Source organism: Falco naumanni, chromosome 17 (genome assembly GCF_017639655.2).
Source record: "Falco naumanni isolate bFalNau1 chromosome 17, bFalNau1.pat, whole genome shotgun sequence".
Taxonomy (NCBI): domain Eukaryota; kingdom Metazoa; phylum Chordata; class Aves; order Falconiformes; family Falconidae; genus Falco; species Falco naumanni.
Window position 1 is genome coordinate 5,084,610 of NC_054070.1, and position 27,432 is coordinate 5,112,041.

Sequence of the window (27,432 nt, forward strand, 5' to 3'; positions counted from 1 at the left end):
GGTCTGTTAACTGAAAGTTGGTGTGACCTTTGGCTTGTACAGCATTCATCTGTTCTGTGTACCTTGTCAGATAAACTGAATTTTAGTAGGAAGTTTCCCCAATTCAAAATAAGGACTTTAATCTCAAAGACTTCATAAAAATCTAGTGATAATTAACTTCTATGCAAGGTGAATCCCTTTGTTCTTAGGGTAGTGAGGACAACATAAACTAAATATTTATAACAAAGCACTCCAGTGTGTATTTGTAGTATAAATGTTTGGTTTCTGTGTATTAAAATAACTAAGCTTCAGTGTTCTCTGGATTTTTTTGCTTGCATTGGCTCTGGCTCATTTGCTCTGATACTTCAGTGCTAAAGCTAAGTTTCAGTTTGGAGCTGTTCACTTGGACTAAAGCTTTCAAGACTCAAATCACTGAACAGTAATTTGCCTTCACATAAGGGCATACTTCAATTTAGAAGCTCTTAGCAATGCAGCTAGAACGAACTCTATTTTCCTTATCAGTTGTTTCAGTACAATTGCTTCTGGGTCTACTCAGTGAATTGGAACATCTCTAGACTTGAAAAACCACTTCTACTTTTTATTTATTCCTTTCGCCAAGAAGAAACTGATCAAGTGCTGTATGGGTTCTCTGTATGACCCAAAGACCAGTTAAACTGCCGTGAGGGACTGGGGGTTCTGAGAGCAGGCCAGGGAAGAGTTGGGGGAACTAGGTGTTGCATAAGCTGCTTTTGCCTCTGGGAAGGACATGGGAGAAGCAGCAAACGGGATGTAGGCTAAGTTTTCCTACTCCTGCAACATACTGTCAGAAAAGCTTACTCTCTTCCTGACATTTTTAGTTAATGAGCCATATCACAGTTTGGTTGTCTGCCCCATCTTTGTCTTACTTCTGGAAAAAGGTCTCTTACCCTGGAAGGGTGACTTGATTTTTAGTAGAAGCCTTCAAAGTATGAAATGGAGAAATTGTGCATCAGTACTGCAAAGTTATTTTGGTTTATCACTTAAGCCATATAAATAATGATCGATGGTCTTAATCAAGCATCTGACAGATTTTAGTCAAACATACAACCCTCGCTGTAATGGCGTGTCACACTGTCCTCCTTCTGTTGTAAATAGTAAGCTGCCTTGCGTTCTTGCTTTCTTCCTTGCAGCAAAGTGTTTGCGTGGCTGGTTTTATAGCTGACTTGACGTACTAAAATACTGTCACTGTCAACTGATTCAAGCTTTTCTTGGAACTAGAGAGAAACTTCTGAAACTTAACCTCATTTGTCTCAGGCTTGTGCCTCATCTGTGTGTCCTCCTCTTACCCAAGCTGAGGTATACTGCTTGCTTAACCCTTTGTGAGCCAGGGGTCTGAATTATCTCAGTAACATGCAAATACCACATCCGTAACTTCTACAGGAAAAGTTGTCTACTTCTGTTCCCACTCAAGTGTGTGGAACAGACAGGCGTATTGTTCAGCTGCTATAAAAATGTCTCCGTGAACACTGAAGAGCTAATTTTGAATATTCCTGCAACTTCACTTTTCATGTGATCCTATATGGAGTGTAGGGGAATACGTAGGGTAGCTGTTTGGTATTTTGAAAGAGTAGAGGACACTAGCCTGATGGTCCTTTTGCAACAGTAAAGATAGAGCGTGGTCTGATATAAACAAGAAACTTCAAGAAAGGTCCTAGTGGATATAGCAAAGTGACTTCACATATTTCATAGTCACATCTTTCTTCCCTGAAAAGAGGGGTGCTTGAAGATGGCTGTGAAATTAATATGGCTGTGGAGAGTGCATCTAGAGTGCTTGGAAAATAAAAGGTCAAAGTAGTTTGCAGGAAGGTGCAGCAAGCAGGTTACTTGGTCTTCCTTTACACTTGGGTGGTTGTCCTATGAGTAAGGTGCCAGTTCTTCTAGATGGTCATGAATATGCTTGTTATTACACACAAGTGCTTAGCATATTCTGTATTCTTGAGACCACAAACCTAACCAGTGGTATTAGTCTACTAGTTTAATATGCTGTAAAAAAATTCCTTTTCATGTAAGGTTCCACCTTCTCCTCAATTTCTCCAGAGCAGCAGAGATACTATTTCCCCTATGATTGAAGTGCTTGAGATGAATACTACAGTCTGCTGGGGATTGCCATGAGTAGTACGTATTTTCAGTGTAAACATGTCCTGGTTTTAATTCTCAAGTGTGTATATTTCTTTTAAGTTCTATTAAAAACTAGCAAAACATTGAAATCCAAGATCTCCTTAAAGTATTTCTAGTCTTCTTTATAGCTCTTGAATTCTTTTCTGTTTTTTCATTGCATTTCAGTGCATTTAAAAAAACAAACAAAACAAATTAAAGCTCCTAGTTTTTCATTCCCTTTGAAAACATTACAAGGAAAAAGTGCATATGGTATTATAATTCATTCCAACTTGTGACAAACACCTGTGAAATATTAGTGAATCTCAACAGGTGGTTTCAATAGAACAAATCTCATCTGGAAATAGTCTGTCTTCACTTACTTTAATAGTACCAGGCAGTTAAGTTTAACTGGCTTAAGGGCCAGAGCATTTCAGTCCTTGGTTCTCCCATAGCTGCAGAGAACTAGACTAATGCTACGGTTTTCTAATACTGCCGCTCTGAATTGCGTTCTGGCTAGCTGGGGAAATTGTTCCACTTCACTGACATTGGATATGAAATTTTAGTAGTAATGTTCTAAGAGGATTTGGAGACTTAATTTTCTCTTAGGTCAACAGCCAAAGAGAATTAATAGCCTCAGAAGATAGCGCCTGCCTCCTAAAAGCTGTACAGTCAAAACCAGGAAGTTTGTAAGTGCTCATTTGGTGGCTGCCACTGGACTTGAAGGTGGAGTGAGTGCTTGAGCTGCACAATGAATTTCTGTGAGCGATTTAGGATGTAAACTCTTTACACAGGGAGGTAGGTAGAGGTGATGCGGTGCAGTAGTTGGCTTAGGGCTGAGGAATAAAGCTCTATGTGAAGACATCTTTGGCTCCTACTCAGCTTTTAATTAAAAGCTAAGTTTGTGCAATCAATGCAGAATTGCTAACTGCATATATACAAAGCTAAAGAAAGGAGGGCTCTGGAAATAGGAGTGAGCTAGGCTCCTATAATTAAGAAGCTAAATATCTACGGTTGCTGCTAGAGAATAAAATTGTAGCAGTAATTGTAACTCTTGCTTTATTAGTCTCTCCTAATTTAGCTTTAACAACTTCATGGAGTAGTTTAACTACAACTAGTGTGTTGGCTAAACTGCAAAACTTAAACTCAAGAAACTTAAAACTAAGCTGCTTCATACATGTATCTATAAATGCAGTTACAAAAGGTATCACACTTTCTGAACATGACTATAAAATTACAAATCTACCAGTAACCCTCTGTCCTTTGTACCTATCCCACTGTTCAGCCAAGGGGGTTGGCTGGCGTTTTTCACTACTAGAGCCACTTGAATATTAGAGAGGCTGTTAATGAAGAGTGGCGGAAGGCTGGGGATCAGACACATATACATATACAAACCAGACTAATTACAGCAGAATTTCTGATCTTGTAAGACTGAATAGCTGCAGCATCTACATACAACCTACCCTGTGGCCATATGGCATGTTATAGCTGTAGTCCATAGGAGGAGACTAGAGAGCACTGGAGCCCTGCCAGTGGTTCTCCTCCGGGAACAGGAAATTGGCAAGAAAAAATTCCCAGATGACCTGGGAAAGTGGGACAGCCTGTGCTACGGAGGATGTCAAAAAGCTGTAAGTGAGATTAAAAGTGTTTCTGGCCACAGCAGTGACATCAGGTTATATTGCAAATGGTAATTCTAGAATTGTTGAACATGAAAGCTGGATTTCTAGCTGGACCTCTGTCATTTCCTCAGGTTTTTTTTTGTCCAGTCTTGTGACACACTATAACAATATTATCAGAACCACTGCATGAAGGACACCTAGATTTTTTGCTACAGTTGGGAAAGGCCTCTGGGACATGACTGAAATGAAGAGTGCACACGACTCTGTAGCAAACAGTTGGAAATGTAGAAGCAAATGTGAACTGCGCAAATTAGTAGAGTTGAAGCTTGCTGGTGAAAGACTGAGTCACAAGGGAACTTTGCATGACCATTTTCTCAAGGCAGCCTGGAAGCGTTGAATTGTTCCTGATTTAGTCAAATACTAACTTACTGACAGGAAATACTTCTGAAGTCTGAATAGCAGCAATACAGACAGGCGTTCTTTTCTCTTGGGATACCCCATGGGCATCTGTTCTGAACAGCCTCTGTGTATTCCTAAAGGCATCTCTAATGAAATAGGTGTAGATGAGTCCAAGATTCATTTCAGTTGTGGCCTAGTGTATTATATTAATCAATTTTAATCTCTTTTATCAGAACTAAAGCTATGATGGAATTGTCTTTCCTTTTCTGGCCATTTAGGTCAATCGAACGTATTGCTGTGGAACCTACAGAGCAGGACCAATGCGGCAGATCAGTCTTGTTGGAGCAGTGGATGAAGAAGTTGGGGACTACTTCCCAGAATTTCTAGATATGTTAGAAGAATCTCCATTTCTCAGAGTAAGCAGTAACTTGTGGTGTTTGTTGAGAGCACTATAGGTATTTAAACAATTACTGTTTAATATATTTCCAAGTAATTGGAAACCATAAAGTATTTTTTCTATTGATGGGCTTATTGTTTGGACTACTGAGTTAGATTTGTTCCTGTGTCCAAATGAAGGGAACTGAATTGGGTAGCTACATTTGTGTGAATAATTAAAAAATTATCTAGGGCATATATATGATAAACTATATTTAACCATTTACTTCTCTAAAAACTAAGTAGGATAAAGTTACCTTGGAATAAATTTGCCTCCTAAACTTATTTTAGTTCTGTACAATTCTTTTGACAGCAGATTTGAACTACTTTTACCAAAGGCATCATTTAATTTTTCTATCTCACCCAGTGTTTTGTGTTATGTGTGTTTTGTGGGTTGTTTTGTTTTTGTTTTCTTTTAGATGACTTTGCCCTGGGGTACTCTTTCTAGTCTCAGACTTCAGTGCAGGTCACAAAGTGATGATGGTCCCATAATGTGGGTGAGACCAGGAGAGCAGATGATCCCGACAGCTGATATGCCAAAATCGCCATTCAAACGGCGCCGGTAATGTTTTGCTTTCCTTTCTGTTTTAAAGGTAAAACATTGCAGTTATGTCTGTGTTAGACTTGAGAACAAAACCTAAATACTTTGTGTAACCAGTTCTTTAGAAGGCTTGTTCGCAGATTTAAGTTTTGTTTTCCTTTTTTTCGCATTGGCTCAGTGGATAAGTAAGTTATTTGTGATGGTTATTTTATTTCACCACTTTTCATAGTGGTATGTCCTAGATCAGTGCTTTTTTAAAGACTGAAACCTCTTTTTGTTATCCTTCAGGAGACTTCTTTGTTCTTCTTACTTCTGTGGAGAGAACTAATGTGGTGGTGAGGGCAGGTGAAATGCTCTAAAACAGCAGAGATCCGTAACACTGTGTCTCATTTTAATGCTAGTGCTAAAGCACTTGTAATGCTGTCTGCTTCTCAGGAAATACTGTGGTATACATATGTGCTTGCTGTCTTTCTCAGAAAGTGTGCTGTAGAACAAATTTTAAGAGGTAAAGAATTGGAAACATACTTTAATTGTAACTTCAAAAAGAATTTTTGGATGTACTCCCAAATAAGTAGAGCTCAGTATCTGTTCACATAGCTCTGTTTTACGTATTATATTCCTGGGAGAGTTCTTTCAGCACAAGTGAACAAAAAATATTTCTTGATCGGATTTGTTTTATATAAAGTTTGATTTCATAAGCTGAATTGTACTTTGTTGTATTTGTTTTGATCTTTTGTTGAATAAACACCCAGAAGAAATCAGAGGGAAGTGCTTTGGTCTTTGATTAAGAAGCCTGCAATATCTTAAGATTATTTTAATACGAGTATTTATTTTTGAGTAGTCTGAAACACTTTTTTAGTATGTCTTTTCTGTTGCGTTGTAGGTCAATGAATGAAATAAAGAATCTTCAGTACCTACCTCGGACCAGTGAGCCCCGTGAGGTTCTGTTTGAAGACAGAACAAGAGCTCACGCTGATCATGTGGGCCAAGGGTTTGACTGGCAGAGTACAGCTGCTGTAGGTGTTCTGAAGGCTGTACAGTTTGGGGAATGGTAAGTGCCACTGAAGTGTGACTATTCTAGTCTGAGGGGGAAATTCTAAACGTTTTCTTTCAAAAAAAAAAAAAAAAAAGATTCCTTGGAAAATGAGCCTAATCAAAGAAATGGCTTGAATCCTGTGATAATATAAATGCTGTCTAGAGCTCTGGAAAACACAAGCTACGTACCCACTATTTTTCCCTCTTCCTGAGGTGCTAGAAAAGTTGTAATAGCCCTTTGCAGAAGATTTTGGTGACCTACAAAATAAGCCTTAAGATACCATGCCTGGACCGTCATCTGTGACTGTTCTTTTTTTCCTGAATAGGTATATTAACGCTAACTTCTGTAACAGTAGTCTAAGAACTCAATGTAATCAATTCCACAACATTGCATGTACCCAGGACGTTGCTGTTGACCTTGCACAGAAACTAGACTTGCATCGTTGTTATTTCTAGCAATTACAGTAGAAATTGGATAGCATCATTAGCAATATCATTAGATTTTCATATGGATAAAAGGTGCCGAACTTCCTTTGCTCTGATTCACAGCCATTATTGTTACTTTAAGTTTTTCCTTTAATACGGAATTATTCAGTCTAATTATAGAATGGAAGAGTTGAGGCACACTGTGGTCCCTAGAACATACAGAGAACTTAGTTAGTGGCAGTTTGAACCTAGTTCTTGGACACTTCAGGATAGTATTTGTCCATGAAAATGTCACTTCTGTTGTGCGTGCATCAAGAACGAAGTAAAATGGGGCGGAAAAAAGAAAGAGAAATCTCTGAATTATACCTCCTTTTCAAAATAATACATGTATTGAGAAGTGACAAGACTTTGTGCACAGCGTAAAGCTGAAGTAGGTCATTGGTTCAATCAAACTGTGTTGGAAAGAGGTCTGTAACTCAAATCCTTTAAAAATTCCTGGAACTCTTGTCTTTTTCTAGGAGTGACCAGCCTCGTATAACCAAAGATGTGGTTTGTTTTCATGCTGAAGACTTCACTGACGTTGTGCAGAGACTTCAGCTGGACCTGCATGAACCTCCAGTGTCACAGGTATTGAATCTTCCCTAGCGACAGCTCATTCTTAGCATTTTGGAAGTAGCTTCTGACAGTTTGCAGGTTCGCTGTATAGCCAGCCCTTTTGTATCTTCCGTGGCCCTCAGTTAACAGCTGTTGGGCATCTTTCCTTCTCGTGTTTCAGAATAGAATAGTTCAGTTGGAAGGGGCCTACAATAAGCATCTAGTCCAGCTGCTTTTCCTTTCTGCCAAGCTGGGATTTATGCTGTGTGTCATGATGTGTGCTATAGAAACAGTTAGAAGTTCATTAAGAAGTCATGTATGCCTGTTTCTGCTTTTTGTAATATACTGATGTTGTCTTATGATGTGAAGGCATCTAAACTCAGTCCTGTCAGTGAAAACAGTAAAGCCTCATGTCAAATCTGCTGTTTTCAGCTCTTAACGGTAGAATGCTGTTAAGCATTTGTTGTCCCTTCCTAAGGTGTGCACATCAGATAAATGACATTTAAAAATTCCAATTCTCATTTAAATTTGAAGTTTTACCAGTTAAACAGAAACATTCTAATTTAGATATGAGGTACGTTGAAAATAGGTGGATACTGAATTGTTTAAACAGAGTATACCACTAACTTTACCATCTTTCCTTCTCTCAGTGTGTTCAGTGGGTGGATGAAGCCAAACTAAACCAAATGAGACGGGAAGGCATTCGCTATGCTAGAATTCAGTTGTGTGACAATGACATCTACTTCATCCCTAGAAATGTCATTCATCAGTTCAAAACAGTGTCAGCAGTCTGCAGCTTAGCCTGGCACATAAGACTTAAACAATATCACCCTGTGGGGGAGACTTCTCAAAATGCAGAAAGCAATTCAAGCTTGAACAGTAGTGTTCCTGGAAAGACAGAGTCAGAAGGTGAACCCCAATGTGTAAGTGTAAAAATAGAGTCCGAAGAACCAGGTATAGAAACACAGCTTACAGCAGGGGTGCTCTCCTCCTCTGTTTCTTCAATATCAGGACTTGTGCAACCAGATCAGGTGGCCCAGCCCCTTCCAGGTTTTAAAGTAGAGTCTGATCAGCAACACAATCCACAGGATCATGCAGGCTCTTCTGTGTGATATGTATATAATCAAACATTTTTTAACAACTTTTTAAAATTTTGATGTGAAGTTATAGTTTTATAACTGGCTTATGTTTTATTGGAGAAATCTTGCCTATAATTCTATAAAGAAAGGTGACATTCCAAAATGTCAAGCATATCTTTTTTACACAGATTATGCAAAATTCAAGTTGTATTTTAACCCCTTAGTACAACCTGTAACAGTGGTCTACCACTTCTTTCTGTTTAAGTAAAGAGATATTGAATATCTCCTCAAAGTCAGAATGAAATTCCTCCAGGAACATAAAATGATTGAACTACATTGGTCAGTGTTATTTCCCTACTTTTACGTTATCTCTAATCTTTACCAGAAAGTGATGCTTTTGTAGACTTGCAAAGTGACTTTCCCATCTCATTTTAATTGCTTAAAAAAAAAAAAAGCACAGCACTTTTGATGACTTGTGAAATTTTTGGTATGTCTGTTCTTGACATGTTGGTTTATATACAAGTTGGGTTTATACACAAGCTATAGAAAATGATCGCTCTTTCTTACAGTTCCTATAAAGGTGATCTGTAAAATTAACTGAAGAAAGTGTCTGATCCTGTTGAAATGCAATGACTTACTGACCTAACACTTTTCATAGCACTGCTTATGTTGTTTGGTGTGAGGGTTTTGCTTCCAAAATACATCTTCCCTGAACATGGTTAATACTAGCGTCAAAATTAGAGAACCTATCAGTAGTCTTGTGGAGGAAACCGCTATCTTTGAGCACTTTAAGGCTTTAAAATACTAACCAACTTGGCAGCTTGTTTTGGTCAGGTCGTAATGTGTCCAATGGAACCACACTTTCCCCTGTACTGATGCACTTAAGGTAATAGCATTGAGTTGATAACTGACTTTGGGCAGTAAGGCTGTCCTTATTCTAGGAAGTTCTGTATTACTGTTTCACGATAAAAAGTATTACGGCATTGGACTGCTTTTTCCATGTGTAGCTTCTGGGTGCCCAGGTGCTGTGGAAAAATCAGTGGCACGTGCTAAATGTGTAGAGTGTCAGCTATCAACAGTGTTTAAACAATCTTTCAATATTTCTGGATGTTAATGTGTAATCTGTATTTGACTTTCACTCACCCCATTTATTACTGCCCTTTCCAGTTATCAAAAGGGAAAGTCCTGTCCCTTTCTCCCTCTCCCTTCCCCCTCCCCACATTTAGAGTACAAACTGGGTTTTGGTGCAACTTAAGCTGTCTCCAGATAAATTCATTTGTTCTAATCCTCACTGGGGTAGGAAAGATTTGAAACACTATGTTAGACTAGACAAAAGCAAAGATGCTGTGTTAGTTCTGGATGCATCTTTTTAATATCAATTATTACTCTTCTCTTTATAAGGGTCTCTATGTTACTCTATTATAAATCTTACTTTGTGCAATATTGTTTGTGTAGGCTTTTATATACATATTAGCACCTCAGTGTAGAGGTCACTATTTTAAACTGATAGAAGAATAATCATCAGAAGATACTGCAGTGATTAGTTAGAACCTGTATTACTCCTTATGTGTATGTATGTATTGTCTTCGGTACAAAAATGAGGACTAGGAAATATTTCAATTTAAAACTAATTTACAGATTGAAGTGGTAGTGACTTGTTTAGTAATCTGTGTAAATAAGGTGTTAGAATGGAAAGCTTTTTATGATGAAAAGTAATGTGATTCATGCAGGGGTGTAATTTAATCTTAGCAGAAATCCTAGATGACCCAGACCGGCTCATAAATGAGCTGTCTGTTCTCTGGTGGGTTTTTTCCACTTTTTATGTTGAGAGGAATTTCATAGCTTTAAGGGTTGTGCAAAGTAAAATTCCTCACAGGCAATAGTGGTTTCAGCTCATCCTTCACATTCAAAGATCGTATTACCCAAGGGTGTTCTTTCCTTTTTACGAAGTCTGCTGGTCTTCCAAGTGCCCATTTCACTTCTCACATGTGCTATTCTTTGGTCGTGTCAGTAGAGGTACATCAATAAGGTGGCTTTTCTTTGACAGCCAGCACTGCATACAATCACTCAGGAATTGACAAAACTGCAGATACTACAGTGAGTCTGCAAACATAACTTTAAAGGCAGAATAAACAGATTAAGAGCCCCCGTACACCAACTTGTCTGTTTTGTAGTGAAAGTTGAAACAGAATGAAGAGGGAATAAATTTGGAAGTCCTCTGTAAATTCTAGTAGCGTGTTTTCAGATGGATAAAGGAAGAAGACCAGAGTGGCTCATGTTGCTTTCAAAACTAGCTTTAGTGAAATCTGACTACAGCCAGAAATACCTGGAAAATGCTCTGACTTACCACTTTGGATGGAGTGACATGACCAATAGCATCATGCTCTCTTTGTGTTCTGTTCAGTTGCTCAATATCTAATGTCAGATTTAAATACAGAAATGTATCTTCACGTGACTTGAATGTTGCTGATGCTGTTCTAGCATGCTTGGAAGACTGAGGAAGAGAGGAGCAAACTTTATAGAAATCTTACTACCCAAATATATTATCAGCTTTGGTAGGCTTTAACCAAAGTGATGTACTGCTTTCAAACTCCACCTCAATTCTGGATGTGAAGTATGAGAGGGGTTGCTAACGAAGCAGATTGCTGTACTGTCTAGCCATTGTTTCAAGATTGCTCCAACTGCACTGAAAACAGAGCAGGATTAGAACAATGCCTTGATGTGAAAGATGCAAATGTTTTCCAGAACAAAACATGTAGAGTACTAATTTTTGTAAGCTACAGCTGTTCAGAAATGAAGCAATGAGTTCAAGCCACTTGAGATTTGCTGAGCAAAACAAATCTCTGGGTAGGTCCAAGTAAATATTTCTGAATATCTCCCATGTTAAATAAGATGGCTGTTCGGATTTCTCTAAGATTTTGTAAAACAGCCTACATGATGAGGTAATAAAACTTTGGCAGATTTTGTGGGTTGTTCTAATATTTCTCAGTAGTACCCAGATAGATATGAAACAGTTCATAAATACGAATGTGCTGGTCAGTTCCTGTAAATCCTCAGTTCTCCATGTCTGAGGACCTGCCCTGCTATCTGTGTCAGCTGATCAGTAGAAAATACTCCTGCTATGTGCTGGAGACGGCCGCTGATGGCCCAGGCGCTGTCTGTAGAGCCATCAGCTTTGGGATATGGAACTCTGGCACAGGCTTCTATTTTAAGTAAAGTGCTGTTGATTAAAAATGCCACTTGGGATAAAGGTGAGTGACAGGGTTGTGCTAGAAGTGGGCTAGCATGAGGCAATTGACAGGCAAAATAGCAGTTAGCTTCACTTTCCGCTCTCCCTTAGACATGCTACAGGTCATTTTGTGCAGATACTTGACACGTTCTCTTCCAGGAAGGTGGGACGCTCGGTGAAGTGTTCTCAGGGGATTTATAACCAACACTTTTCACAGGTATAGCTCTTGCCATACAGAAAAGGGCTCTCCGCCGTGCTCTGTCAGTTGTCCTGCACATTACAGCTCAGTTCCCCCTGGACCAGGCCGATGGTCAGAACTTGTCTCAGAGGCGCCAGCTCATGTCCTTAACCTGGCGCGGCCCTTCTCGGGTCTGGACGGTGGGAGTAGCGAGCCCGGGGCTGGCGGGTTCCCAGGGGTTTCTCGCAGGATCCACACGCTTCTGATTTCTTTGTACAAGGTGTAAAGAGACTTGTGTTTCTGGGTCTGTGAGGTTTAATTTGATTTGGATTGGCAGCTACGATTATTTTTTTTCTGTGGTTTTAATTTATCTAAGGTCTCTGCCTGCAGAGGACGTGTACAATTGCCTGGAAGACACTTGCTTTGTGCGGCCTTAGTATATTTATTACCCTGGCGAGTGGCCCCGAGGGTCGGGCGGGCACGGGCCCGCGCCCCACGCAGTGCATTTCTGTCCGTAGCTGACTGTACACCAGTGTCAAACTGTTAAGCTATTTCTTTGTAAAATAGTCCAACGGAATGCATAGAATTTTTTTCCTGTAAAGTATTTTTTTAATAAACAAAGTCTGATTTTGTCCTTTACCTGCCTGGCTGCTTATTTCCGCGCTGGAGTCGCGGCGCTCGGCGCTCTGCTAGTGCTGCCTGGGTGGGGGCGGGCCGGGGGCAGGCGGAGCCAGTCGAGCACCGGGCTCGCGGCGGTCTCCAGGGTAACAGCGGCCGGGGCCGGGGCCGGGCCGCCCCGAGCTCGCCGGTGCCCCGCGGCGCCCCATGGCCTCTCGCGACAGGGATGCCATTTCCTGGTACCAGAAGAAGGTGAGTGTGGCGCGGCGCGGGCGGCCGCGGGCCCGGCCGTGCCCTCAGCCTCCTCTCCTTCCAGATCGGGGCCTACGACCAGCAGATATGGGAGAAGTCCATCGAGCAGACAGAGATGAAGGTAACGGCGGCGGCCGGGCGCTCCCGCCGCCCTCGCAGCCTGGGTCCGGCTCCCCTGGCGCCTAACAGGCCTTTGTTTTCGGCTCCGTAGGGCTTCAAAAACAAGCCTAAGAAGAAGGGTCACATCCAGCCTGACCTGATCGACGTGGACTTAATCCGAGGTGAGCAGTCCCGGGCGAGATGCCGGTGGCCGGCGGCCCCGCGCAGCCGCTTTCCGCCGGGGGAAGGGCCGGCCGGCTCCCTCCGGAGCTGCGAAGCGGCTCCCGCAGCCGGAGTCACGCAGCTTCGTGGCGGCAGCGGCTCAGGGCGCTGTCGAAGCCCAGGACCTTACCGGAGGTCCGGCTGCCCGTGCTTGCCCCCCTCAGCGTGGAGGGAGCGCAGACACGCCGATAGCGGCGGCAGGAGGGGCGCGGGGTGGCTGCGAGCGGGCTCGGGGGGGCTCAGCAGCCGGTGTGCTGCGATAAGGCAAGGGGCAGCTTCCCCCAGGGCCTGGTCGAGTGCCGTAGCTTGGACGAGTGCCTGAAGCTGGGCTGCTGTCACCCTCCCGAGCCGCAGCGTTCTGGCAGGGTTTGGTCTTGGCAAAAAAGGAAGCTATAAGTGAGCAAATTCTTGTAATTCATGATTAGTGACTTGTTTGTTTTTCCTTTTATTCTAAGGCTCTACTTTTGCCAAAGCCAAGCCTGACATTCCTTGGACATCCCTAACTCGGAAAGGAATTGTCAGAGTTGTATTTTTTCCATTATTCAGCCAGTGGTGGATACAGGTCACTTCCCAGCGTATTTTTATGTGGCTCCTGGTGCTCTACATTATGCAAGGTAAGGGCTGGCAGCAGTCTGTGCCACAGTCCTTTTTCTGCAAGGAACATAACATAGTTTTGTCATCCGTAATTTCATAAAGCATAAGGTTCCTCTCTGAAACCTGCTTAATGTAGATTTCAAGATGTGTGGCACTACTATTTGCAGCAATTATAAAACAGAGTAAAAGTAAATAGTGATGACCAAAGAATTGGGCAGTGCTCTTTCATTTTTGCATTTGATACAATTTTCTCCTTTCCAGTCATAGCAGTTGTGTTGTATTTCATGATGCCTGTTGTGAATGCAAGTGAAGTCATGGGACCAATGTGCCTAATGTTGCTGATGGGAACTGTTCACTGCCAAATAGTGTCCACCCAGATCAACAAGCCTTCAGGAAACAACGGGCTCAGCAGGCGAAGGAGGTGAGTGGGGTAACAGGTTCGTTTATTGGCATCAGAGCATATGATGGATTGCTCATGGTAGAAGTTAACGGGTAAATCTCTTCTATTTTTCTATGTTATTTAACTATAACTGTGAAAATGAGCATTTTCTGCCCTGCTTGTGATCCCCTCATAACCAGACAGATGCTGCAGATTTACCAAGCTATGATAGGTCTGGTTTAGTTGCCAGCTGGGCCTTCCCTTTCTAGCTTTTTAATCGTTTCTTTTTGTGTCCAGAGGAGGGCATTCTGCGGGGAAAGGCATCCTCAAGGTTTTGCAAACCAGCCTGGTGCCCAGCTTTGGCATTGACTGCAGGGAGTCGCTGATGTGTGTTGAGAACAGGGAAATGATGACAGAGATGACTGTGGTGGATTCATTGCTGGCAGTTTGTTTGTGCATGTGGGAGATGTCACGGTCCACCTACTAGATATTTGACTGTTAGGCATCTGACTCAGTTTAGACCCTGACAGAATAGATTTGAATGGGGGTTGGTGGATGAGGATAGAGTTTTGCCTCTATTAGGTTTCTGCAGCAAAGATTTCTCCTGGATTTTGTCTGTTGTATCCTTTACTAGTGATACACTGGTGTCCTGCATAACTCTGGTTAATCCGAAGAAAATTTATTTTGTTTGTAAATAAGCATTCTGTCTGCATGACTTAAGAAAAATAGCATCTAAAAAGCTGTTCAGATCTGATTCAGATCTTTTAGGAAAGACCTAAAAGTAGCTTGCTATGCAAATGTAATTCTCCTTTTTTTAAAAATCAGGAAGTTACGCAAATCTGTGGGTGTCGATGGGAACAGTTGGTCTTCTGACAAAAACAGTAAAGAAGAGCAGTCTGAATCTGCATCCATTGTTAACAATTTATTTAGTATGCTTTTCCGAAGGAGGTATGTGATCTTCACTGGGTTTGTTGTATTTGTAATGACACTGTGAACAATTCGATGTCTGGAAAATGAAGACAGAATGTGTACTGTCACTGACATCCCCCAAGTCTACCAATTAGTTTCTTTTGAACTGAAACCACTCTTGGTATTGTAGGAGGCTGACTCCTCATGAATTTGTAGTATATCCTTATTAGGAGATCATACCATATCTCATGGTGTAGCTAAAGCTGAGCATTAGAATGAGTTGCAGAAAGTGGCGGAACTTATTTTTATTTGTCAGATAAGTGGCCTTTCTTGAATGTGCATGCTCAAATTGTATTGCTGTTTTGCCTGATTTCCAGAAGCAATTGTGCCTTCTATTTTAAGTTGCTTGGATAGTCATCCCACTTTACCACCTCACTTTTTCTAAAAGTAACTCAAGGAAAAGGAGGATGGATTGTTTGGGATAATATTTCATTGTCTTCCTACTGTTTTCTCAGGTGAGTTTCTTGATGAGTTTTCAACTGACAGGTCCTTTCTCTTGATGAGGAAGGCTTTTTTTTTGGAATTGTTACGTATTTCAAAACAATAACAAGAAAAATATTCCTTCTTGGTTTAGAAGTTTTAACATACTATTAGAGTTACTAAAGAACCGTCCAGTGAGAGTGAAGCTGATACAAGACTCTTCAACAGAATCAGGACACAAAGAGCCTGTCAGCAGAAGACAATTACGTATTCCTTTAGCTATATTGTTTAATGGCGAACCCGTGTGGCAAGTGAAAGAGACCATGATGTTTTTCTTCAAGAGTTTTTCTCTGACATAAAATCATTCAATTTATTTTCTCTTATAGGATTAGAAGAGTAAAGCTGGTAGCTGAGAAAGGGACTGAGACAGAAAATGGTGTGAATGCTGTGAATAATGGCATTAAACACAGACACGCCAGATCTGAATACAGGCTGTTGCACTTCAAAGAGAAAAATAAACTTTCCGATGGGGAAAAGAGCCATCAGGTACTAGCAGGAAAGATCCATCTGAAGTCGCAAATTTCAGTGTATTCTGTATGTGCCCAAAAGTTTGTTGAAACTTAACTGTATGGTTTGATCTAATACAAGATACTCCATTCTTCTGCTAATCTTTGCTGGCACACCAGAAATGTAAAAACCCTTTCTAGTTCTCGGCTGAACAGCTGACAGGGTGCTGATATGACAAGCCTGGAAAAGGCTTGTTGTTTTGCCCAAGTGTGCATTTAGAGACTTCTAATCACAAGATATTAAGGAAGACTGCAATAATGATTAAAAATAAATAAAATGACAGTTTTCAAGAGCAGTTCTGTAAAATAATTTGCCTTGCAAACAGTTCCCTGCAATATGCTCTCAGAGGGAAGGCAGGAAAGTAGATGGAAACATCCCTTGGGAAGAGAGAAAGATGGAGGTGACCTCTGTTGAAATCTCTAAACCAGAAAGCTCTGTGGAGTTACTTTTGAGGCTCCTCTGGGTTGGTAAGGTGCTAACTCCCACATGAAGAACTTAAATGAGAATCTGTGCGGAACATTGTAGTACTCCACCATCCCAACGCCTCTGCCTCTAGGCATTTGGAGAGGCACAGAGCTGGGTGTCATCTCACGATTTCAGGTCTGCTAGCCACCAGCTTATAGATGCATCTGTTCTCCCGGGCTTAAGGTTGCTGGCAAGACATAGCCAAGAGCTGCTGCTGCCTTTTCCTCTTCCCTGCGTTGCCCCAAATCTGACTCCACCCCACCCGAGGTTCCCTCTTGTTACCTCTGTGGCAAGGCAAGAGGGGGGTTAACGAGTTTAAATTTGTGGTGTATCTGTGATGCTGTTGGATTCTGTTTCTGCATGTTCTGTGGGGGTCATCGTCTGCTGGCTTTTGCAACTGATGAGAGATCACTGTGCGTACCAGCGTAGTGGCAGCACTGGCTTTGGGCCTTTGGTTTGATGCAGCTCATAGGCTGGTCCTTTATCAGTGCCTTAGTCTTACTTTGACTGCTGTATTTCTAGGACGACTGCACCAGCAGGGGTGGTGTCTCTGACGAGCTTTCCAGTGAGGAGGATGCTGAAGCGGTGGCACAAAAGGTCTTGTTATTCCAGAACATAGAAGTGGCCTCCAGTGACAATAGCTATGAAGAGAAGAAAAAGAGGCCTCTTGTTTCTCTGAACCAGGCTGTCTCACAGGTACTCATGTTGAATTTATGCCATTTTCCACACAGTCTTTTGCTATGGATAACAAGCTGGTTTTCCTTTGGTTTTGGCAGGTGAAGCAAGCCCTGAAAGGTGCCAGAGACTCTGATAGTGTCGTGGAATCTGAACTAGAATCCACATTGTATAGTCAGGTATGGTCATAAGTTCCAGAGATTTTCCTGAGCCTGGCCAGAGCAGGGACTTTCTTCCCTTCAGCACAGACCGTGATTAAATGGGGTATTAAATTCAGGTGTAAGGTGTGGCCTCCTTTCCTGCTGCTTTGCAGCTTTGTAAACTTTGTTCACAATTGTGAGTATACTACTCTGTTTAACAGAAACAAATCAAACAAAACCACTCTGTCGGCAGTGCAGTATGGCCCAAGCTGCCTCTAATTGCTCATGTTGAATTGCTGCAATTGCTCTTGTGGTTTGGGGGGGCAGCACTGTATTGTAACTTTTGTGCTAATAAATTTTGATTTAAAAATAAATAAATAAATCTGTTCTGTGATATATACTCATTCACTTCATTATCTCACCCCCTGCCACTCCATCCACCTGAAAATAAAGTAGAAATAAAATACATGAATGTCAAATTATAAATACAAAAATCTATAAATAAATACAAAATAGAAATGAAATCTTAAGAGATGATGCAAAAGCCAGGAAACTTTTGCATTAGAATGAATAAGTCAATTTTTGTGTCATAAAGTTTGGAACTGAGGTGGAGAGCTGATGCTGTGTGACTTCCTGTGTAGAAAAGCTGGTTGCAGAAACGGTCACGGAGCAATAGTGTCTGTCACACCTGGGACCCGGTGGGTGTGATGGGAGTGCTCAGCTGCCCCGGGAAGCCGAGGTAGCTGATTGCTGGTAGGAGGAGGAGGTGTTTCTGCACATCGGTGCACGGGGCTGTGCTATATAAATCTTGCTCTTCTTCAAAGGACGTGAGGTCCTGCATTAGCGTGGGATCCCGGAGCTGCAGTGTGAGCCGGGGAGACTCGGAAAGCACTCGCCACGACTCTGAGACAGAAGACATGCTTTGGGACGATCTGCTTCACGGGCCAGAATGTCGCTCGTCCTGCACCAGCGACAGTGAGGAAATGACTGTGAGAGGCACCAGGCGGGATGTGAAGGAAGATGTTTTCCAGCAGGTTTGTTGATTTGTATCCAGGAGCTGGGAATACAATGAAAGATTCCACACAACCCCCCCCGCCTTTTCCCCATCTGCCCAAATATTATGGAAGACACATCTGAGTGGTGTTGGTATAATGTGAGGAACCTACTGCTGGATGAGCCCATTCTGTCAGCTGTGCTAATCACACGGAAGTCTGGAATGATCTAAGTAGTATCAACTATCAGCTCCCTCCTTCCTGCCAGTATTATCTGGAGCGCTGCTAATCCCAACACAAAGCATTTCACCCAAACCCAGAGTTGGAACCCCCTCTCAATCTAAATGTTTTCTAGGGAAAAGCATTATTTAATAGCAGGACAGAAAGCGATTATACGTCTTTTGCATTCTTTTCTCTTTTATAGAACCATTTGTTTTGGCTGCAGAACACAAGTCCAGCATCTGCAAAAGTGAGCGCGCTGATCTGGGAAGGGAATGACTGTAAGAAGGTGGACATGTCTGTGCTGGAGATCAGTGGGATTATCATGAGCAGGGTAAGAGGGCTGTAAGGCATTGCAACCTTCCCTCATGCTTTAAAAAGCAACCACCAAAAAACCTGAAAGTAGCAATACGTGCAGATATAAAGTGCAGTATAAAAGTGGTCCCTCTTCAATGGTAAACACAGCTGTCCCAAATGTTCTTACTTCAAAATTGCATAAACCAAAATTGAGGAAGTCCTGTTGAGACTGGCGAGTGCTGATCATTGTCAGCTGCAGTGTGCTGAAGGTGGTGGTTTTATTATTTATTGACTGATTGATTGTTGTTCGTTTTGGACTGAAGTGGGTGGAACTATTTTAGGTCATGCCCTTTGAAGGGAAGGGGAATGGAATGCTTGATTGACTTAATGCTGCCACAGCAGCATGCCTTTTCCTTGATGCAAAACCCTGGGTAATCAGCCTACTTTTGTTCCTGCTTGCCAGGTTAACGCCTACCAGCAAGGAGCGGGGTATCAAATGCTGGGAAACGTCATCACCATTGGATTAGCGTTCCTACCATTCCTCTACAGACTCTTCCGCACAGATAACCTGGAGCAGCTGTGCTCCATCTCTCTAAAGGAGCTTCTGCACATCTTCTGTGGAGCACCTGCTAGCATCCCTGTTATTGTTCTGTCTGCGATCAACTTCCTTGAAAGACTTTGCTTAACTTGGATGTTTTTCTTCATGATGTGTGTCGCTGAGAGAACATACAAACAGGTAGGTTTAAATGGACTGTTGCCTTTCCTGAGCCCCAGGGCAGGCATTGTACCAAGACCATGCTGCCCATCACAGAAGACGCTGGCAAGACAAGCATGTTTCAGCAGGCTGAAGGGTCAAAGCTGCTAAGAGGCCCCAGAAGTTTAGGTGGGGGATTCCGGTAAGACTCCTGTTCATCAGTCACGAACTTAAACCTGTCAGTAGCCTTCCTGACCCCTGCGCTCCCCCTGCTTAGCCTGGCCCCAAGGGAAACCCAACCTTTTAAACGTGTTGAAATGGCACTCCGCATGGACGTGAACGCTTCAGCATAGAGCTCTTTGGGAAGAAGCAGCCAGCTTAGCTGGCCTGTTCTAGGATGGAGCATTAGCTGGGCGGCTGCATCACCCTCAGCCCTCTCACAACTGTGGACAGTAGCTTTGTCAAAGTGGCTGTAAGTGCTGAGTGGCAGGCAGGCTGGTGTTACTTTCTGTTTCAGTGAGAGCTCTGTGGTTAATCTTGCGTCGCAGCAACAGCAGTTCTCCCTCTGCCATACACAAGGTGACTGTAGTTACTTGCTTGGGAGGCTGGGCACCAGGGTCCCCCCCGTTGGCTTTTGCAGCATGCCGCAAGGCTGACCTCTTCTGCCAGTTACCACGCAGCGATATTTTTTTGTTGTAGACTAATTTGTGTATGCGTATTTCTGTTTTTAATTCACAGAGGTTTTTGTTTGCCAAGCTTTTTAGTCACATTACATCTGCTCGGAAAGCCAGGAAATACGAAATTCCTCACTTTAGACTCAAGAAGGTAGAAAACATTAAGATCTGGTTATCCCTTCGTTCCTACCTGAAGGTGAGTGCTGACCCGAGATGTGATCATTGCAGGGGAGTAGCCCCGTCTCTAGGTGCGTGTCCTTGACCTCTCTGCCTTCCAGCACTTGGACAGCGCTGCCCGAACCGTTCAACAGCTGCAGCTGTTCGTGATGGGCCTGGACAGCTCTGCCTCCCGCCTCAGACCTGACTCAGTGTCTTTGTTTCTGCAGAGGCGAGGCCCCCAGCGATCGGTGGACGTTGTCGTATCATCAATCTTTTTACTGGCTCTTTCAATTGCTTTTATATGCTGTGCCCAGGTGAGATTTTAACGTGTGTGTTTGGTGTTTTGTTTGTTGTTTTTTTTTTAAGAAGTAGGGGGAAAACTCTCAAAGTGCTGGAGGCTTTTCTTTTGCCAGCCTATGAAGTGCTTGAACTGTAGCCGTCTGTCTTCAAAGTAATATGGAATGTTTTGCATTTTTTAAAAGCTTTGTAATGTTTAGTTGGTAATAGATATTAATTCTCTTATGTATGCAGAGGAAAGTCTGAGCTTTTGTAATCATTAGGAAAATTTCAGGACATAGGCTTTTGTGCAGAAAGGACAGGGCTGTCTGCCCAAGTACCTCAGAGGTTCACAGGACATTATATTTAAGGGGGCCAACTGCAGCATCCTCTCTAGCCACTGTTGTGGCAAAGCATGTCAGTAACTATTAGTTACACCTTTTAAACCTTGTGTTTCAGTAAGCAGTGTAAATGCTGGGGCTGTTCCCTTGGGTTTCTTTGGTTTTGGCAAGAGATTAATTACAGTATTTCGGGAAGTTCTTGAGACCATGCGGGTGCAGTTGTGGTAGCAAATTAGATTAGTAAATTTTATTAGTAAACAAACAAACAAAAAAGATTAGTAGATACTAACTCTTGCCACTGTGACTGCTGCTGTGTGCTGCGGGTTTCTGGGGAAAGCGATGACAATCCCAGTCCTGCTGCATTAGACTCGGCGAGCACATACTGGGAAAGGCAGAACCAGCTTAGCCCGCCCTAGGTGGTCTGAGGCTGCCAGTGGGACGAGCACCCATGAGAGGAAAGGCATTGCCATTTCATTGACTGTTAACTGGAGGGAGGAAAGAGCAAGAACAAGCATCCTCTTCTAAGCAGAAAGAAAAAAACCAAATTACAAGCTAAAGCCAGGTTAGAAACAAGACCTTTTGCTTTAACCCAGTGACATGAATGAATTACACTTCAAGGGAAGAACTGTCAGCAGCCAGAGAGCACGGATGTCTGCGGAGCAGTAAGGGCAATGCTTTTGCACTTTTCCCAAGAACAGGCATGTTACTCACTACTGACCTTTCCCCCCCCCCCCCCCAATACAGGTTCTTAAGGGTCACAAAACATTTCTGAATGCAGCTTACAACTGGGAGTTCCTAATCTGGGAGGCAGCACTTCTTCTCTTCTTACTACGTCTGGCATCTTTGGGCTCTGAAACCAACAAGAAATACAGTAATATTTCAATCTTGCTCACTGAGCAGGTATCTTAATTTAGCTTGTTCTCCCTTTTGCTTTGGATATAATTATTGCATTTCAAACCAGCTTAAAAAATACTGTGATCAAATTTTAAAATTTAGAAATCAACCCTTGTGCTGGACAGAAGGCAATAAAACACTGCACACCTGGGGAGGGATGAGCTCTTAAACATTTGGACAGATTCAAATTTTAAAATTCTAGACTATTTTTATCTCTGGGTTAACGTGTTTGTGTTAACCATGTCAATCAGAAAAAGAACAGTTATCACTGCTAAATTCTGTCAGTGGATGAACCACTTCTCTAGGAGTGACGGTAAACAGAAAAATGACTCTTAATTTCTCTTAGAAATTAGCTGGGGGCTAGTGCTGGAGTATCAACACCTGATCTGTAATGTCCCTCTGTCGCAGATAAACTTATACCTAAAGATGGAGAAGAAGCCAAATAAGAAAGAGCAGCTCTCTCTTGTAAACAACGTTCTGAAACTATCTACAAAGCTACTGAAGGTAAACTACTCCCCCTAAAAACAAACAGGTACTAAATTTTATGGAAGCAATGACTAATGACAATGACTGTGGTTTTGCTCTTCCCGTTTCTCTTCTCTCTGTTAGGTAAGTCAGTTCTCACAAAGGGAGTTTCTCTGTCTTTCCACAGCTATGGCATAAGATCAAGCAACACAAGACCAATGTGGTTAATTAGTGCTGCAAACATGTGATTAGTAGCAGCTTATTGTGATTTAGGTAAGTGAGAGGCTGGTGTGAACACAGCACAGCTCCCTACTGCTTAAATCTCCTTTTCCTTCAGCAGCTTCAATGTTGAAGCTTGTTGAAAGTAGCAAAGCATTTGGTATTTGGAAAAGAAAGAGCATAGTCTGAGTGACATAAATGAGCCTCGGCACATTCAGCAGCCTGTCGTATCAAGCTCTTGTTACGCAGCTGGTGTTGCTACAAAGGAGACTTCTGAGATGCAGCACGGCTGTTAGAAAACACGGCTGAGCTGGGAGGCCTGAAGTACAAAGTGGGAATTCCTGTATGTACCTGTAAGAAAGGATGCTGAGGCAGTGCACGGTTAGCAAGGTCTGCCAGAGAGCCAGTATTAAGCTGAAAGTCGGAGGATTAATTGCTTCTGGTATGGATGAACCCTAATGGACTCTACCTCCCCTTCCTTTCCACTGCAGGAGTTAGATACTCCATTTAGGCTGTATGGACTGACCATGAATCCATTAATCTACAATATAACACGTGTTGTAATACTCTCTGCTGTCTCAGGTGTTGTAAGTGATCTTCTAGGATTCAATATCAGAGTAAGTATAACTCCCATCACTCACGGAACATCTTGTAGGGGTCACTTTTGTACCATTGCCCAATTCCTCCCACCAAGCAGAAAGGTTTGAACTGGGCTCCCTCTCCATGAGGCTCCTCTCCCTCTCCCTGGGCCAGTTGTGGTGGGGAAGGATGGGGCTGACAAATTTCAGCCCCGCTGAGGACTTCAGTGCCCACTTCAAGCCGTTAGTCAGAGTCCTGGGTTTTTCCCTTCAGCCTGAGGACACGGTCCTCCTGTGGCTCCCCCTTAAACGGGAGCTCGCTGAGCCGAGCCCTCAGCACAGGAGGGACAAAGCAGACCCCCCCGCTCTCCCCTGTAGGTGAAAAGCTTTTGGCCCCGTGGCGTTCACACCCGTACTCACGCTCAGCATCTCTTTTCAGTTATGGAAAATTAAACCGTGAACTGACCGAACGAACACTCAGCCCTCTCCACCAGAAGGACCGGTGAAGAGAACCAGTAGCTTGGGCAAAAAGCAGAGGTGCTCTCAAACTACGGAAATCTGTGATCATGATTTTTAAAACAGATTCTCAGTGTACATATCAAAAGTTCTCCCTCTGCTTTACTGTTCTACAACATCCAGAATAAACTGGTCTAAGCAGTCAGCGAAGTTATCCCATGGCATGCACACACAGAGTTCATGGGGCCAAATATGAGTAGCTGGCCCAGGGGCGTCATCTTCTTAGGATGCATCTTTTTGGACAGCTGGCTTTGCTCAGTGGTGTGAGCAGCTGCTGCAGCTCCACACCACGGCAGAGCCTCGCAGCGAGGAGCCGAGGAAGAAATCTGCCCAGTGCAAGAGATGTGGCAAAGGCTTCCCCTTCCTCAGCCAAAAGTAATGAATGCATAGAAAAGGGCACAGGAGAGAAACAAAATGTTTTAAAGACATCTGTTAAACTTACATTTTCCTTCACTGACTCTACTATCTTCTATTTATTAATAACGAAAAAAGCAAGGACTGAGGAATGTCTTTTTATAGTTTCATTCTTTCACATAAGGGGTAAGATGGCGTAAGAATTTTGGTAGCAAATTGTTTACAGCTATTTTCTGTACAAGGAAAAGTTGTAAGATGTAAAAGGAGATGACAATTTTATATATCAAAATGTACAAATAAACCTACAGTACAAGTATTTCATCGTTAACAACTGTTTCTACACGACTTGATGATTTTTAGAATACCTTTGTTGAACATTTGTTATTAGAACAGGGAGTCAAGGAAACTTCTAATAATAAATTGCATTTGTTTTCCAGAAGAGTATTATGTTTGTGGGGAAAACCTGGGTCATAGATTTAGCTGTTTAAAGTATCACCGAGAGTCAACAAAGAATCTATTTTATACAGTGCAGAACCAACAGGCCATGAACTGGAGTTTCTCTTTAATATCTATATAAAAAATAATGAGCGATTTACAGGTCTCTCTAGTCAGAACCTCAGAAGTATGTATAAAGGTGCTGTACAATATATAAACATTTACACCCAGTACATCCATACATTGCTTAGCATTCCAAGGCCACGTTGCTAAGTCATCCGATACAGTAAGTACAGATACAAGTTCTATGGAAGGAGAAATCACACACGGGTAAGACACTAAATCAGGTCACATTAACATACAGAAAAAATATAGGGGTGGTTGATGACAGGGACATAATTTCAGTGGTGCTAATTTGTCTTTGTATTAAACGTCTGAATTTGTTACTGTATTCAGTGGTTAGGGCAAGTGCATACAACTCAACATAAAACGGCATCTCTTGTTAAGAATACATGGTTAATATCTACATAGGCTACTTCAAAGTATTAAATATTTTCACAGTCATACTCCACAACACGGAGTATTTTTATGTATTATGCTACACAGCAAATCTCAACAGATCATCCAATGCCAAGCAGCAGAGCACCATTCAGGTCTGCTTTAAAGCCCATTTGATTTTCCAAGTCTTTGTTAAAAAAGCTGTTTGAGGAGTCATCGGAACGGCTGAAGGAGTCAACTCGGAACTGATGCACCGTGCTTCACGGAGCTTTAAAAACACAAAATGTTTCAAAGCCAAAACAAGATAGTCACACACTCCTTTTCAAACAGCAAATTGTGTTGAGTTTGAATTTTATCCCAAGTAAGTAAATTTGACCTTTTACACTTCTTCCTCCTTCTGCAAACTGGACCAATGGGCTCCTTTTACCACTCTTCTGCAGTCATTAAAAACCTACCATGTCAGGAAATCATCACTCAAACTACAAATAAAATAAAACCCTTCAATTTATGCAGTCTGTTGTTCTTACAGACTGATGTGTCAGTAGATTCTAGTGGCAACATTTCTCTTTTTAAAATATGTATTCTAGCCCAGATGACAGATATTAAGTTTCATGTACCCCGTAAATCATCCTGTTTAGCACTCTTGGAACAGACCACACATTCAAAGTAAAATACAGGAGACTTCTGACGTACACAGGCAAGAGCTTCATTTAAGAAGCAGCTACGGTGGCTGGTTCTGTCCTAAAGATCAGTTGTTCTCTCCACAGAGGGAAAAAATCCAATTCCTAATTAACTACCATTAAATAATTAAAGATGGGACTTCAGTCTACAGCACCACAATGAGGCTGAAAATAAACGTGCACTCATTGATTACATTTACAAAGAATGCTAAGGATGACACAGCGCCACACTGAAACCAAAAGGAATTATGTTATTTAACAGAACCTGGAATTTTTTTGGACAGATGTTTGTGAGCAGTTGTTATAAGCATCTTTATGAATCAAGAAAATAAAGCAATTTTGCTGTGTTCATAAAAAGCAAAATTACAAAACATCGATTATGTCAAATATAATTTTTATCTACACGGTTTTATATTAGGTATAAAAATTTAAGAAAAACATCAATTGAACAGCATCAGTGGCTCATTTGCTGCCCTAGAATTGATAGAACCAACTCATCCATCTTCTTACTGAACCAGTAAGAACATGCATATTTCCTATGTAAACATGCAACATGCTCTTGAGAAAATACCCATTTCAAACAAAACCTTGCCTCTTCTGTGACTGGAATACATACAAGGATCAGATTGACCAGATACAGTAGATAACTTGGCACAAGAACAAGAAGTGAGTCATGATCACATTGGCAATATAGGCATTAAATAATTTTGTTCAGGAACTCACAATACTATCTGAGAAAGCCGTAGCAGTGCAACGTTGAGAGCAGCAGAACACCGCCTTCGAAAGGGCAAGGGGACAGCAGCTTATGGAGGAGTTTCATTTAAGCGATCCAAAAGGTCCTTCATGCAGCTTAGATAATTTAAGAACGAATCAAATACTTTCCACCCTCTAACCAGTTTCTGAAAAAATTGACAATTTTGTGAAAAGAAACAATGCTTTTAAATGACCATTATTAGAAACTCGATTAAAACATGTTCTAAAAAAAAGCATCAGTCAAACCCGTTTTTCAGCCACACCTGCTGCTTGGGTGACTTTACATGCGCTTGGTACCCTCCAAGGTCCAGGAGTTATCGGCGTCTTCTTGACTGGAGAACTGTTCTCAGATTTGGAAATTCCATCATCTTTGGTTTCATCAGGCAGCTCCACGTGTCTCTCCCCGTGTTGTCTGTTCAGCGTAACAGTCTCCTGTGTTTCTGGCCGCCTTTGTTTCTCCATGGAAAGCAGTGGAATATTGGAAAGACTGGAAGTTTTGAATCTGCTGGAACTTGGCTCTCCAGAGCTTGACTTCCTTATTTTTTCATCCTCAAATGCATTTCTCCTAGAGTCACTGAATGGGAATATATTCTCGCCAAATGCTGCATCTCGTCGCTCTGGAGACCACCCATCTGTCTTTCCAGTTGTTTTCTGCTTCGTGTCTCTCCTGGCGACTCCTGTTTTACCATTTCCACCTTTCAATTGCTCAACAGGCATCTTGTCACCACCAGTTGTTCTGTCTTGATATTCTTGTAACCTGCCTACTGTTTCTGTGTTTCCTTGCTTACCGAGATGCTTTTGGGGACTGGCAGACCTTCCCCGACTTCCACTGGGATACTCTTTTTTGTTACTATTGTTCATCCCTATTTCTGTGGTTTTACTCTCACTCTTTCTGGAACTGTCAGATTTGTGTGAGAGATTGCCATAGGCTTTTTCAGGATCCCCTTTTCTGGGGCTGTGGAATCCTCTGTGAGCGTGTCCCTCAGCAGCCCGTAACTTTTCTGGACTTGCAGATCTGTCTCCTCTAGTCTCTGCTTCCAAGCTACCTCTTGTGATTTCAAACCCAGGATTGGAGGGACATTCCCATCTGTTCTCTGTTCTCTGGGGAGAAGACTGAGGCTTCATCTCAAACTGGTTTTCAGTTAAAGTGCTTCTCTTTTCAGGCACAGTGTTCTTTGCTTGTTCCAGTTTCTCAGACAGCTGAACTCTGGTTAAAGCTTCTCCTGGTACTGGTAAATAACACACTTCAGATGGGGAAGCAGGATGCGAAGATGAAGATAATGGTGACTGTTCTTCATATATTACATTTGACGAAGATGGATTATAACTATCCCAATCACC

General features: G+C 42.2%; 2 protein-coding genes across 20 annotated transcripts in view; one reads left to right on the forward strand and one right to left on the reverse strand.

Annotated features, from left to right (window-relative positions):
* Nucleotides 1-24,053, forward strand: part of PHTF1 (putative homeodomain transcription factor 1) — a 30,913-nt gene extending 6,860 nt beyond the window's left edge. For 2 of the 16 annotated variants that reach the window (XM_040616544.1, XM_040616556.1), the window contains exons 3-22: nt 4,409-4,546; nt 4,985-5,127; nt 5,990-6,157; nt 7,086-7,194; nt 12,582-12,638; nt 12,729-12,798; nt 13,294-13,452; nt 13,694-13,853; nt 14,637-14,759; nt 15,587-15,746; nt 16,755-16,928; nt 17,009-17,086; nt 17,872-18,081; nt 18,464-18,592; nt 19,019-19,291; nt 19,988-20,119; nt 20,310-20,396; nt 21,444-21,599; nt 22,002-22,097; nt 22,769-24,053. In XM_040616544.1, the coding sequence (XP_040472478.1) occupies nt 4,409-4,546; nt 4,985-5,127; nt 5,990-6,157; nt 7,086-7,194; nt 12,582-12,638; nt 12,729-12,798; nt 13,294-13,452; nt 13,694-13,853; nt 14,637-14,759; nt 15,587-15,746; nt 16,755-16,928; nt 17,009-17,086; nt 17,872-18,081; nt 18,464-18,592; nt 19,019-19,291; nt 19,988-20,119; nt 20,310-20,396; nt 21,444-21,599; nt 22,002-22,097; nt 22,769-22,984 (2,838 nt within the window). In that variant the 3' untranslated portion in view covers nt 22,985-24,053. Of the gene's footprint in view, nt 1-4,408; nt 4,547-4,984; nt 5,128-5,989; nt 6,158-7,085; nt 7,195-7,811; nt 12,287-12,319; nt 12,518-12,581; nt 12,639-12,728; nt 12,799-13,293; nt 13,453-13,693; nt 13,854-14,636; nt 14,760-15,586; nt 15,747-16,754; nt 16,929-17,008; nt 17,087-17,871; nt 18,082-18,463; nt 18,593-19,018; nt 19,292-19,987; nt 20,120-20,309; nt 20,397-21,443; nt 21,600-22,001; nt 22,126-22,202 lie in introns of those variants that run through there. The other 14 variants (XR_005831286.1, XR_005831287.1, XM_040616546.1 and 11 more) reach the window with 14 other exon arrangements.
* A 215-nt stretch (nt 24,054-24,268) lies between these two features.
* Nucleotides 24,269-27,432, reverse strand: part of MAGI3 (membrane associated guanylate kinase, WW and PDZ domain containing 3) — a 73,605-nt gene continuing 70,441 nt past the window's right edge. For 3 of the 4 annotated variants that reach the window (XM_040616540.1, XM_040616539.1, XM_040616541.1), the window contains exon 21: nt 24,269-27,431. In XM_040616540.1, the coding sequence (XP_040472474.1) occupies nt 26,332-27,431 (1,100 nt within the window). In that variant the 3' untranslated portion in view covers nt 24,269-26,331. The remainder of the gene's footprint in view (nt 27,432) is intronic. The other variant, XM_040616542.1, reaches the window with a different exon arrangement.